Source organism: Pelophylax lessonae, assembly GCF_965119305.1.
Source record: "Pelophylax lessonae genome assembly, chromosome: 7".
NCBI lineage: Eukaryota > Metazoa > Chordata > Amphibia > Anura > Ranidae > Pelophylax > Pelophylax lessonae.
Window position 1 is genome coordinate 272,164,270 of NC_138774.1, and position 13,769 is coordinate 272,178,038.

At 45.3% G+C, this 13,769-nt stretch overlaps 1 protein-coding gene across 2 annotated transcripts; it reads left to right on the forward strand.

Annotated features, from left to right (window-relative positions):
• Positions 1-201: 201 nt before the first annotated feature.
• On the forward strand, positions 202-11,347 carry SET (SET nuclear proto-oncogene). Of its 2 annotated transcripts, none has more exons than XM_082262631.1 (8): positions 202-311; positions 840-897; positions 4,135-4,277; positions 6,728-6,831; positions 6,919-7,032; positions 8,561-8,731; positions 8,814-8,970; positions 10,107-11,347. In XM_082262631.1, coding segments are annotated over exons 1-8 (822 nt in total). In that variant the 5' UTR covers positions 202-238; the 3' UTR covers positions 10,109-11,347. The 2 variants fall into 2 exon arrangements, with proteins under 2 accessions (XP_082118757.1, XP_082118756.1); XM_082262630.1 differs by having other exon boundaries at positions 8,814-8,966.
• The last annotated feature ends 2,422 nt before the right edge of the window (positions 11,348-13,769 follow it).

The window sequence follows — 13,769 nt, forward strand, 5'->3', positions numbered from 1 at the left end:
CACACTCAGCGGCGGCCATCGCACTCGTCTGCCTGTCCCGCTCCGGCATCTCTCAGGCCGTACAGGAAGGAGGGGATCACTGCTGAGGTGTTCCGTCCTTCCCCCCCCCTCCCTTCCTAGGAGCGAGCGGTCCCTGCACCGCCTCACCGAGGAGCAGCTTCCTCTCTCCTCCTTCTTCAGCCAGGCCCGAGCCTCCTCCGCCGCTCTCCACGCCTCTCCCCCCCTCTTCTACAGCAACATGTCGGCGCCGGCGGCCAAACTCAGTAAAAAGGAGGTGAACTCCAACCACGACGGAGCGGACGAGACCTCAGGTAAGGAGGACCGCGGAGGGAAGGAGGAGGAGGGGGAGGGCGGCCATTTTCCACAAGGCGCGCTGTGCGGGAAGGCCCCGGGGAGAAGGCGGGCTGGGCTCCGCACGAGGCCGGGAGGGAAGCGCTGGGTGTGGGAGGGAAGGTGGGTGGCCGGGCGGTGTTGTGTTGGAGCCGGGAGGGATAGGCGGGCTGCTCCGGCCCGGGTGGCGCAGGAGGCCTCCGGCTCATTGTCTTCCGCCATGATGCTTCCGTCCTGATCCGCATGGCGTAGGCCGGGGACACCGGGGCTCCTCGTGGGATATCACCGAGCGGCTGGACTCGGCGTAACCGCAAGGGGGGTGAGGGAGGTCCGCGCCGCCTCCACGTGGGGCCCCGGAGCCGCCCGGCTTCGGCCTTCTTCCCGCTGGAGGAGGCGGCAGCGGCCCTGTGTGTGCGGGCACTTCCTGTGATAACCCACGTGGGTGAGAGACCCCCCACCACCACCATGTGTCCCGCCATTATTCTCATCATTCTTTGTTTTCTTCTCAGAAAAAGAGCAACAGGAAGCCATCGAGCATATCGACGAAGTACAGAATGAAATAGACAGGTAAGTGTGACCCCCCCCCCCCATACAGGTCACCTTCACAACACTATGTACTATTACCCCACACCCGGCTGGTGGTTTTATGTTATTGGGGTTGAGATTTATTGTCCCTACTTGTCCCATGCTTGTGGTGGTGTGAGATTTTGCTGTCTGTATTGCTACAGTATTTTTATTGGGGGGACTCTTTCTTACATGTCTGTGCCATAGATCTCCTGTCCATCTTTGTGCCATTGGGTAGTTTTCATTACTTTCTGATTTTTGTTTTGAGATTTCCATTTGTCTGGTTCTTTTTGCAACTTTTTTTTTTTTTTATTTTAATCTTGTTTCAGTTTGGGGAGACTATTCTTTACTTCCTGTCCAATCTTTGTGCTGTTTACTTCCTGTCCTGATAGAGGGAGATATCCTTCCCTGAGTAGTTTTTAGTAGTTGGGGAAGATTTGTTTCCTGTCTTTGTGGTGTTTGGGGGAGATTTCTGTGTTTCTCAGTCTTTGTGGTGTTGGGGGGGACATTTTTTTTCCCCCATCTTTGTGGTGTGGGGGGGGGGGGAGATTTCTGTTTCCCTTCGTTGTGGTGTTGGGGGAGATTTCTCTGTGTTTCCTGTCTTTGTGGTGTTGGGGGGAGATTTCTCTGTGTTTCCCGTCTTTGTGGTGTTGGGGGGAGATTTCTCTGTGTTTCTCGTCTTTGTGGTGTTGGGGGGGGGGATTTCTCTGTGTTTCCTGTCTTTGTGGTGTTGGGGGGAGATTTCTCTGTGTTTCTCGTCTTTGTGGTGTTGGGGGGAGATTTCTCTGTTTCCTGTCTTTGTGGTGTTGGGGGGGGGGGGATTTCTCTGTGTTTCCTGTCTTTGTGGTGTTGGGGGGGAGATTTCTGTTTCCTGTCTTTGTGGTGTTGGGGGGAGATTTCTCTGTGTTTCCCGTCTTTGTGGTGTTGGGGGGAGATTTCTCTGTTTCCCAGTCTTTGTGGTGTTGGGGGGAGATTTCTGTGTTTCCTGTCTTTGTGGTGTTGGGGGGAGATTTCTCTGTTTCCTGTCTTTGTGGTGTTGGGGGGGAGATTTCTCTGTTTCCCGTCTTTGTGGTGTTGGGGGGGGGAGATTTCTCTGTGTTTCCCGTCTTTGTGGTGTTGGGGGGGAGATTTCTGTGTTTCCCGTCTTCGTGGTGTTGGGGGGGGGGGGAGATTTCTCTGTTTCCCAGTCTTTGTGGTGTTGGGGGGAGATTTTTCTGTGTTTCCCAGTCTTTGTGGTGTTGGGGGGAGATTTTTCTGTGTTTCCCAGTCTTTGTGGTGTTGGGGGGAGATTTTTCTGTGTTTCCCAGTCTTTGTGGTGTTGGGGGGAGATTTCTGTTTCCCGTCTTTGTGGTGTTGGGGGGAGATTTCTCTGTTTCTGCCGTCTTTGTGGTGTTGGGGGGAGATTTCTCTGTTTCTGCCGTCTTTGTGGTGTTGGGGGGAGATTTCTCTGTTTCTGCCGTCTGTGGTGTTGGGGGGAGATTTCTCTGTGTTTCCCGTCTTTGTGGTGTTGGGGGAGATTTCTGTTTCCTCGTCTTTGTGGTGTTGGGGGGAGATTTCTCTGTTTCCCGTCTTTGTGGTGTTCGGGGGAGATGTTTGTTTACTTCCTGTCCTATTTTGCTGGGTAAATTTACTCTGATTTTTCTCCTTCCTGTCTTGATGCTGTTAGGTCGATTGTTTACTTCCTGTCCTGTTTTTCTCTTGTTGGTTTACCTAACTTTTTTTTTTTTTTTTTTTTTTTTTTTTTTTTTCTGTATATGCTTTTTTCCTTCCTGGTGTTGGGAGATTTTCCCTACTTCATGTGCTGTCTTTGTGGTGTTGGGGAGATTTTCCTTTTCTTTGTGCTCCTTGGTAGTTTTCTTCCTGTCCTTGTACCATTGGGTAGATTTTTCTTGTCCTATGTTTGCAGTTGGGGAGATTTTCCTTCCAGTCCCATCTTTGTGATGTTGGGGAGATTTTCCCTACTTCCTGTCCTGTCTTTGTCGGGTGTTAGGACAGGAAGTAGGGAAAATCTCCCCAACACCATAAAGATAGGACATGAAGGAAAATCTCCCAAACGGTACTAAATAGGAAGGGAAATATCCCTAACTGCAAACATAGGACAAGAAAAATCTACCCAATGGTAAAAAGACAGGAAGAAAACTACCAAGGAGCATAAAGGGAAAATCTCCAATACCACAAAGACGGCATAGAAAGTTGGGGAGATTTCCCTACTTCCTGTCCTATCTTTGGGTGTTAGGACAGGAAGTAGAGAAAATCCCCCCTACACCATAAAGATGGGACATGAAGGGAAATATCCCTAACTGCAAACATAGGACAAGAAAAATCTACCCAATGGTACAATGACAGGAAGAAAACTACCAAGGAACACAAAGGGAAAATCTCCAACACCACAAAGACAGCACAGGAAGTAGGGAAAATCTCCCCGGCTTTGTGGGGTGTTGGGGAGATTTTCCTTCCTGTCCTGTCTTTGTGGGGTGTTGGGGAGATTTTCCTTCCTGTCCTGTCTTTGTGGGGTGTTGGGGAGATTTTCCTTACTCCCTGTCCTGTCTTTGTGGGGTTTTGGGGGAGATTTTCCTTACTCCCTGTCCTGTCTTTGTGGGGTGTTGGGGGAGATTTTTCTTCCTGTCCTGTCTTTGTGAGGTTTTGGGGAGATTTTCCTTCCTGTCCTGTCTTTGTGGGGTGTTGGGGGAGATTTTTCTTCCTGTCCTGTCTTTGTGGGGTGTTGGGGGAGATTTTTCTTCCTGTCCTGTCTTTGTGGGGTGTTGGGGAGATTTTCCTTCCTGTCTTTGTGGGGTGTTGGGGAGATTTTCCCTACTTCCTGTCCTGTCTTTGTGGGGTGTTGGGGAGATTTTCCTTACTTCCTGTCCTGTCTTTGTGGGGTGTTGGGGAGATTTTCCCTACTCCCTGTCCTGTCTTTGTGGGGGGGTGGTCTTCCTTTTCCCATCTGTGTGCCATTGGATATGGCACACAGCGAGTCAATGATGACCTGGCAGGGGATGTAACCCTTCTATTCTTTATGGGCAACTTGGTCTTCTGCTGTCACTCTTCTGTGTTCACAAAAGCATCTCCTTTGCCTGTGTGGTCAAATTAGTTGATGCAGAGTGCAATAACCTATACTGGGCACCGACATTCTCATCTTCAGCTGGTAACCTTTACCCTTAAGATATTGGTGTTTAATATTTGTGGAACTGCTTAAATATAATTTTCCTTAATTCTAATTTAAACATACTTTCTCTACAGACTGAACGAACAAGCCAGTGAGGAGATATTAAAAGTAGAACAGAAATACAACAAACTTCGTCAGCCATTCTTTCAGAAGAGGTCAGAATTGATCGCCAAAATCCCAAATTTCTGGGTCACAACATTCGTCAATCACCCACAAGGTAAGTAGTTAAGCCTATTATGTCTCTAGAAATGGAAAAACGGTGTGACTGTCATTTTGCTTGGGTCTGAATTTGAGATTGCCTTTAAATTTAAAACAGCTGCGTGATCTTGTTCCAATCCCCTTTTTAAAATGTTGGACATTTGTCTCCCTTTTTTAATGTGTATAACATTGCAAAGGTATGCAGTGTAGTGGTATTGCTTAGACCTTTTCCTTATGGCATAAATACAAGACTTTAGTGGTTCCTCGCTTAGTGGCTTGAAAACGATTGCTTATGCTTATCTATATCCAGGTTGTGTATGAGATTGTGATTTTACAGTGGCAGTCTATTTGCTTTACCGCAAATTTTTAACCTAAGCTGGCCATACATTATACAATTCTTTTAGATGTACCATCAACTGTGTAGTGCAAGGGAAAGTGTTTAGGTTTGACTCTGTTATATGGTTTTGGTTAATCTAAGGCTCCGTTCACATGTTAGCGTATGGATCATGGGCAGAACCGCCACGGTTCCGCCCGCAATCCGGAGATTATTGCAAATCACGGGACGCCTGTGCGTTGCCCGTTGATTTGCAATAGACCCCCCCAGACGCTGAGCGATGTTGCCGCGATTTCCGCCTGCCGAATCGCGGTAACATTGCGCAAAAAAAATTACGGGACGCATTACGACTAAAAAAGTACAAGAGCTTCTTTGGATCGTATTGCGTCCTGCAATTTTTTTTTTTTTGCGCGATGTTACCGCGATTCGGCAGGCGGAAATCACGGCAACATCGCTCAGCGTTTGGGGATCTATTGCAAATCAACGGGCAACGCACAGGCGTCCCGCGATTTGCAATAATCTCCGGATCGCGGGCGGAACCGCGGCGGTTCTGCCCGTGATCCATACGCTAACGTGAACGGAGCCTTAAGCACTGGTTGTCAGCAAATGAGATCACTTGTGATGTAATTAAGTTATCTTGCAAACCTGGCCTGTTAGTCCCAATGACTGGAGTTGAGAACCCCTTTCACACAAGCGGACCGTTCAGATCCGCCTGTCCGTTTTTTTTGCGGATCTGAACGGTCCCCCTATGCATCTCTATGGGGCATCGGATGTCAGCGGAGATATGTCTGCTGACATCCGATCTGATCCGTCAAATCTGGGCAGATGGAAACCTTATTTTCCATCTGTCCAGCGGATCGGATGAGAACGGACCGACGGTCCGTTCCCATCCGATTCCCTCATAGAGATCTATGGGGCGGTGACAGCTGTGTGTCTGCACACAGTGCAGAGAACAGCTGTCATTCTCCTGCTCAGCGGGGGATCAGCGGATCAATCCCCTGCTGAAAAAAGCGGAGTCCGTTTGACGGACTTACTGTGTGAAAGGAGCCTAAAGGAAAGTGTTTAATTAAAAAAAAAAAAGTGAGATGATTGTGCAGGACTATCTAACAATCAGACCTGAAGTATTATAAATAAGGTTACTTATGGCGCTTTTCCACTGCACGGAACCGAACGGTTCGGCTCGCTTTTGTGCTTTTCCACTGCTGATACCGCATGGTACGGTGTAGGAACGGTTCGATACGGCGGCGCTTTTCCACTGCATGGAACCAAACGGTACGGCTCTGAAAAAACGGTACCTACTCGATTGTGGTTCCAACAGATACCATACCCGTTACCATATCCCACAATCCTTTGCATGCAGTCACTACTAGCCACTGATTGGTCAGAGAATCGTTGTCATCCCACCCACTTAACTTTAGTACTACTTTAGTGGAAAAGCAAACCATACCGTACCGAACCGTTCCCACACCGTACCATGCACTACCAACAGTGGAAAAGCAAACCGGGCTGAGTAGAGCCGAGCCGGTACTTGCAGTGGAAAAGTGCCATTATTGGGTCTATTGCTGACAACTTGGGCTATATGAAGATTTTTTTTTTTTTTTTTCTTGTCTTAAGGACATTTAGTAGAGCAACTTGGATGTAGTTTGTGTATACTATGGAGCCAAAATCACAGGAACATTTTTATAATCCACACTGTACTGAGTTGTATTGATGTGAACAGGCACCCTTTTGCAGAGAGAAAAGAAAATTACCCTGTTGTACCTTTCTGTGCTACACTTGAAATGGTCCAATTGAGTAGATTTCCCTTTGCTTCTCTCCCAAGTAAGGAGAAATCCCTAAAGTCACCAATTGGTGTCCCTATTGGAAGTTTTCTCCTCCAATTCTGTTCTGGTGACAACCCAAAGGTCGTCTTTCTTTCGCGTTTACTAATCTAGCTTACCATTATTACCAAAGAACTTTTTTAATTTTTAAGCTGGGGTGCGCAAAGCAATAACCTGACGTGTTCTCTAGTCATGTCATAGTAGATATTGGTAGTCATGTTTTTAAAACCTCATTGGGGTGAACTGGAGTGGCTTTTAGTGGCATGGTAAACATTTTGTAACGCTCAATTTTTATTTTTTCCCCTCCTTTTGCAGTGTCTGCACTGTTGGGCGAAGAGGATGAAGAAGCACTTCACTATCTCACCCGGGTGGAGGTCACAGAGTTTGAAGACATAAAGTCTGGATACAGAATAGATTTCGTAAGTACAACCAAGTATGTTGTGTGGATTACTAGTCTTGATTGGGGAATTTGGTGGGTGACCATTATTTTTCTTTCTCTTTGGCAGAATTTTGATGAAAATCCTTACTTCGAAAACAAAGTTCTCTCTAAAGAGTTTCACTTAAATGAGAGTGGCGATCCATCGTCAAAGTCAACAGAGATAAAATGGAAAGCCGGGAAGGTAGGAAAACTATCAGATTGACATAAATTAGGAGGTTGTGTTAGTACCCTTGTAATGAACAGTTGCTTATAAAAGAAATTGAGTAGTCTTTAGTTTAGGTTTGTTGTGTGTGTATATATGTGTATATATAGTGTGTATGTGTGTGTGTATGATTTATTTAGCGCCAACAGTTTGCGCAGCGCTTTACAACATGAGGGAAGCCAATAGTTACAATACTATTCAAAGCAGGAGGAACTAGAGGGCCCTGCTCGTGTGTGTGTGTGTATATATGTATGTATGTGTGTGTGTGTGTGTGTGTATATATATATATTACACATTTTTTTTCCTGCCACTGTTGTAGGTCAATAACAGTAGGCTGGGCCCCAAATAGTTTACACCACCTGCCTTGCTTCCTGGGCTCCTGTGTGCCCTAGACCCAGATGGGTGTTGCTAGGTAGAGAGGAGGGATGCCAGCGAACTTCCACTCAGATTTTTCTCCTAGTTGCAAAGAACCCCAAGCAACATATAGAACGTCCTTTCCAGTTTCAGGTGTAGCTTTCACTTGCTGCTATGGCCAGGGAAGAAACTAGCTGAGCATGATATGCACTCCATTCGCTTTAGTGGAGGGCGGATGAGATCGGGTTGCGCTAAAGACCCCTGGTCACAAATTAGACCCCGTCACAAATTATCACAAGTTAGTTAGTTTTTTTTTTTTTTTTTTTAATAGTTTCACCCATGCATCATGGTTACCCTTAAACTGACTTGAAAGGGCTTTTAAAATTTAGCTTATTGTAAAATTTGTTCCTGAATTTGGTGCACAGTATTTTACAGATTTACACGTGTTTACTCGTTGCAACATAATCTTTTTGTTATCAGAGAAATGCGGTAAATTGCTTTTGTGTGCCCTAAAATTAACTTTGTATTTGTGCTGAAAACTTTTAGCCTTGATAAATCAATGCAGAAATGTGGCACATCTGAACTACAAGCATTTTTTAGGTCTTTTTTATTTTATTACATGTCAATGACTACTTGTAATAAAAAGGGTTGGGTGTTAAATTTGCAATCTGAATTGCACTGGTCAAACAATGGAAAAGGTGTCTGGTTGCTATGTTCCCTTCTTGCCAGTTAGTCGGTTCACACTGAGGCGACACGACTTATTACTTCGGGGGCGACTTGTGCAGTCCTGTGCACCACGACTTCGGAGCGACTTGCAGGGACTTCACATAATTGAAGTCTATGCAAGTCACTCCGAGGTCGCCCTGAAGTAGTACAGGACCCTTTTTCTAAGTTGGAGCGACTTGTGTCGCTCCTATTAGAACGGGTCCTGTATCGGTCAATGGACTGCGAGGGAGCGCGACTTGTCAGGCTGACAAGTCGCGCTAGTGTGAACCGACTCTTATGGTACTTCCTGACCAAGTTGTTACAAAGGCAGTGTGTGTAGGCAGTATTAAGTCTTCATTTACCTTGTACAAGTACTGTTTACCTTTTTTCAAAAGTTTTTCTTTTAGGCAAGGTTTTGAAATTGAGGATTTCTTTGTCTTCACTTTAGGATTTGACAAAGCGCTCTAGCCAAACACAGAATAAAGCCAGCCGAAAGAGGCAACACGAAGAACCGGAAAGCTTTTTTACTTGGTTCACAGATCATTCTGATGCTGGTGCAGATGAGTTGGGAGAGGTTATAAAGGATGACATATGGCCAAATCCATTACAGTACTACCTTGTGAGTAACATCTGCTTTAACCTTTATTCATCTCTACATACATAATCAGTGGTAGCTAAAAATTATACGTTTTTTAATTTAGGTTCCAGATATGGAGGATGAAGAAAACGAAGGAGAGGAGGAAGATGACGACGATGAAGAGGAAGGACTTGAAGATATTGATGAGGAAGGTGATGAAGATGAGGTTGAAGGAGAAGAGGACGATGATGAAGATGAGGAGGGAGAAGAGGCAGAGGTATGTACGTAAACCTTTTATTTTGATTATGCATGCAAAGTGAACCGCAATTTACTGCTAAAAAATATGAAATGTTTAATCAAAACGTGAGCAGCTGTGCATGCCAACCAATTCTATCTTCAGCTGGTTTAGGTCAGTTTCTCAACTCCGGTCCTCAGGACCCACTAACAGGCCAGATTTTAAGTATTACCTTGGGGATATGCAGACTAGAATACTGCAATCACTGAGCAGCAAATTGTATCGCCTGTGATGCATTTCCGTTTTCTTGCAAACCTGGCCTGTTGGGCCCCTTTCACACTATCCGTCCATTGGACGGATTCTGTTTTTCTCAGCGGGGGAACGAGCCGCCGATTCCCCCGCTGAGCAGCAGGAGGACAGCTGTGTCTCCGCGCTGTGTGCGGAGACACAGCTATCAGTTCACCATGCATCTATATGGGGGGAATCGGATGGGAAAGGACTGTCGGTCCGTTCTCATCCGATCCGCTGGACGGATGGAAAATAAGGTTTCCATCCTGATTTGACGGGTCGGATGTCAGCGGACATGTCTCCGCTGCCATCAGATGCCCCATAGGAATGCATGGGGGGGGGGGGCGTTCAGATACGCCAAAAAACGGACATGCGGATCTGAATGTCCGCCTGTGTGAAAGGGGCCTTGGTGTGCCCTGAGGACTGGAGTTGAGAAACACTGGTTTAGGTAATCTTTGAAAATCTTTTATATAGCGCCTTTTTTAAAGGTAGCTTCTCAAACGATAACAGCTGATTGGTTGCCATTCTCCAGTATTGCGAAGTGTAACAAAGTGCTCTTTTATATTTTTAAAGTTGAGGGTCGGTAGTGCCCCTTAAGCTTTAAAAATTGGGAACCCTCCCATAGGGATCTTTGTGACCTTGAACTTAGATGTAGGGCATTCTTTTCCCCATTCATGCTTATATACAGTAATGGGCATTGGACTCTATTGCTTGCCACGTGGATTGGTTTTGTTCATAATGCAAGTTGGCATGGGTTGTTGGCATAAATTCATGTTGGGCTCACTGGCTGCCACTGAATTGTGTCCAGTCCAAAACTGTTAGCATAGGCCAGCGCTATGGGTTTTACAAATTTTTCTTCACTGTAACTTATACTCTATTTTTTTTGGTTTACAGGAAGATGAAGGCGAAGACGATTAAGTGATTGCATTGTTTGGATTCCACCCCCTTTTTTTTTTTTTTTTTCTTTATCCAGTCCCCGGGAGCAAGATGCTGTTGTGTTATTTTTTTTTTTTTTTTTTTTAATTCAATTTTTTTTTTGTTTGTGTGATTGGTCGCCTTGTTCTTGGTCCCTTTCCCTCTTTATCATGGTTCATTATTTTATTTTTATTTTTTTGGGGGAGAGGTAAGAACTGAGTAAAAATACAGTGGAAATCTCTAACCTTATTTTTTATTTTTGTTCCCCCAAATCCATTCTCTTGAAATCAAACTACAACCTGTACCATCATAAGGTGTATGCGGTGTCTTGTGTCCTCAGTGGCTGCCTCTGGTCTAAGCTGAGGGCTATTAGACCCTGTGTGGTAGTGCATAGCAGTCTAGCCTATCCATACTTTTTTCCTCTCCTGTGTATATTGGGCTCAGAGGTTACTATTTCCATGTGAATATGGGCAGATGGCAGTTACCAACATGTATCGGTCTATTTTTTTTTTTTTTTTTTCTTGTTTAGAAAATTTTGAAAAAGAATAAAAAAAATATTGTGGGGGAGGGATAGTCAGAGGGAGGGTTTTCAGAGACAGCAGGGAGGGGTGGGAGGGCTTGGTTGGGCATTTTGGAAATATGGCTTTTCTCTCTGGCATGTTTGTGATGTTTTTCAAGACATCCATGCAGTTAAGACACTTTTAAAATGGTAAAAGCTAAAATAAAACTCCTTGATGGCTCTCAGCCCTGACACAGAAATGGACTTTGTCAATTTTTTTTTTTTTTGTTTTTGGAAAGGAAATAATGCTCAGTTTTAAACGTTAAAGTGTACAAGTTGCTTTGTTACAATAAAACTTAATGTGTACACAAAGGGACTGCTGGTTTTCACTCAGTTGCTTTCTTTCCTGCCTGTATGTTTTCACACATTTAGTTTTTATTTTTTCTCAGGCTGATATTTAATGTTTTTGATACAGGGCATTTTGTAGTAACTTTCAAACTAACCTGCCAAGCTAAGCCAGAGGCACATACTGGCTGTAAACCCCTATACAGCCAGAAAGACAACACTTTCCAATATGGAGGTTGTGGTCCTTTTTGTAACATGCTTGGCGATGGTGTGTAGGCACTTAACCTGATTCCTAGTCTGTTAAATCTGCTTTTTGTCAGATTTTTTTTTTGCCTGTCAATCAACACTATAAATAAAGTAATTGGTGTGATCTGTATGTCTATTGTTTATACCTCAAGACATCATTCAGACCGGTTTGTAACGTTAAATGACTAGAAGGGTTTGTATACCTTAAATGCAAAAGATTCAATATAAAAATTCTAGCAAACGCAAAATACAAGTGTTAGTATGGCAGACTTTTTTTTTGTTTGCACACGTATAGCTGTTGTATACCTGACTCACTGGTTTAATAAAAAAAGTTCTTTAATGCATAAATATTTGAAGGTAATCTTTAGTGTAAATAAAAAATGTATACCTTTTTTGTACTAAAGCCTACATCTGACCATAGCATGACCAAGATCAGTTGGGAGCTGAGAATGGTTGACATCTGGGATTGAGCTTGGCTGCCAAATGTTGCTGCTGGCTTACAAAGGATGGACAATTTATCTCCAGCATGATGTTGTGCTGCATGATTATTTACAGATTGTAGGTATGAAGGAGTTTCTAGTGAACTTAATGAGGGGGGTGTGGTCTAGGAAAAAACTCTTGGCAATTTTCGTTTGCTTTAAGATGGTCATATTTGCTGTTTGAAATACATTTTTTAAGCATTGGGTTCTTTGTATGCACAGAAACACTGAATTTGAATGGAATTAACCACTCCAGCTCTGGAAGATTTAGCCAGCCCCCCCCCCCCCCCCCCTGACCAGGTCTTTTTTGTGCCCCGGCACTGCGTTATTTTAACTGTGCGGTACTGTACCCAAATAAAATGTTTGCCCCCCCATTTGTGCTTTCTTTTGGTGGTATTTGATCACCCTTGTGTTTGGCACTATAAACGGACTGCCCATTTTGAAAAAAGTGAATTATACTTTCTGCTATAAAACCATTAAATCAACGTTTCATCAGTTTAGGCCTATATGTATTCTGCTACTTATTTTTGGTTAAATTTATCCCAATAAGAGTACTTTGGTTTGGTCAAAGGTTAATCTTCCTAGTCAGAAGTGAAGACCTAGTTCCCTGCTGGGATCTCTGGGCCCTCTTTTTTAAATATCTCCGGATTTTATTCCCTGTGAGATCTACAAGCAACTAAGCTGGATAATATAGATCCAGTGCGTGCAGACCCCAGCTCCGCGTTAGGTTGGCCGCGACATAATCCCACCAGACGAGGACTGGCCCTGTGAGTTAAACGTCTCGCCAGGTCTCATACGACGGAGTCGCAGCATTCCTATACGCTGACAGCCCCTACTTTGACGGCGAGTGGGTCTGCTAGGAGATGGCGCCTGTCCGGTCCAGGTATGGTAAGTAAAATATTCCCCCCCTGGCAGGTTTTTGGGTGCACGCATGCCCCTCCTCAGGACGTATCTGACCCCCCTTATCCCCTCTGGGGTTTATGGGACGCTTAAAACTACTCTCCGCGCAACCAGATGAACCCTCCGCGGGGGGTTATTCATCTGTCACTTCCAGGGCCCCCTTCCTGTCGATCCCGTCCAGGAGGCTGGGGGGGTCCCTTGAGGGCCCCCAGAAGCTCAGCAGACTGCCATTTTCTTGTTGCTGTTGAAAATCGGTGGCCATTTTGCGGTGGATCTCCATTGAAAATCAATGGCGGCCATGTTCTTGGGAGTCCATAGAGGCATTTTTTTGGTGGTGGATCCCCTCCCTATACGCTAGTGCTGACACTGAGGTTTTTCTCTGCTGATCGAGATCGCTGTTGACATTTGCTGTACACAGACATTCTGAGCATTCCTGGTGCGGGCAGTGAGTTCTGGGGGTCTTCAGTGTGTTCTGCCTGACCTCTTGGGGAGTGCTATTGCGCGGTGGGATGTTCTAAAAGAACATTTCTCTTACGTCCTCCGACAGTCGCCACCCATTCAGTCTTCACTTATGGGGTATTGACTTCATCTCCACTGGAGTTTCTAGGCATAAGACTTGTAAAAGAACAATAAATCTACATGGTCACACCCATGGGGGCTGTCCTAGTCCAATACCCCCCTGCAATAGCCATCCCAATTCAGTTTGTCTTCTGCCTAGATTCAGGAGTGGATAGGCTTCCCTGTGCTGAGGCTACAGTCTCAGCCTTCCTTTTTTTTTTTTTTTTTTTTTTTTTTTCTTTGATTTATTTTCTGGAAATGTAATTTTTCTTTACATTGCTAGCTGTTTATTTTGTCAGCGCTAGTTAGTTAGCTCTTTGGATGAAGACGGCGTTGCGGAGCTGGGAATTGGACTGACCGTCTTGCTTCTCCAGGACAGAGGGTCAGATGGAATCCCAGTCCGCCATCGAGCATTTCGCGGGCTGTGTTCACCCTGGCCTCATGAACGACCCAACCCTGTCCATCAGGGATGCAGCCAGGTGAGGGGGCTATCTCACTGGACACAGCATAGGTTCGTCCGTGCATCCTAGTGTCCTGCGTTTTTGGCTGGGGGCACTCCCCTGCCATCTGAGGGTGGGCGGTTTCCCGCTTGATCTGCGGCACCCCACGCCATCG

Coding starts and splice junctions, on each gene's coding strand:
- SET (XM_082262630.1), top strand. CDS start 239: ATGTCGGCGCCGGCGGCCAAACTCAGTAAAAAGGAGGTGAACTCCAAC. Junction 7,033..8,560: donor TAAAATGGAAAGCCGGGAAG/GTAGGAAAACTA, acceptor TCTTCACTTTAG/GATTTGACAAAGCGCTCTAG. Junction 8,732..8,813: donor ATCCATTACAGTACTACCTT/GTGAGTAACATC, acceptor TTTTTAATTTAG/GTTCCAGATATGGAGGATGA.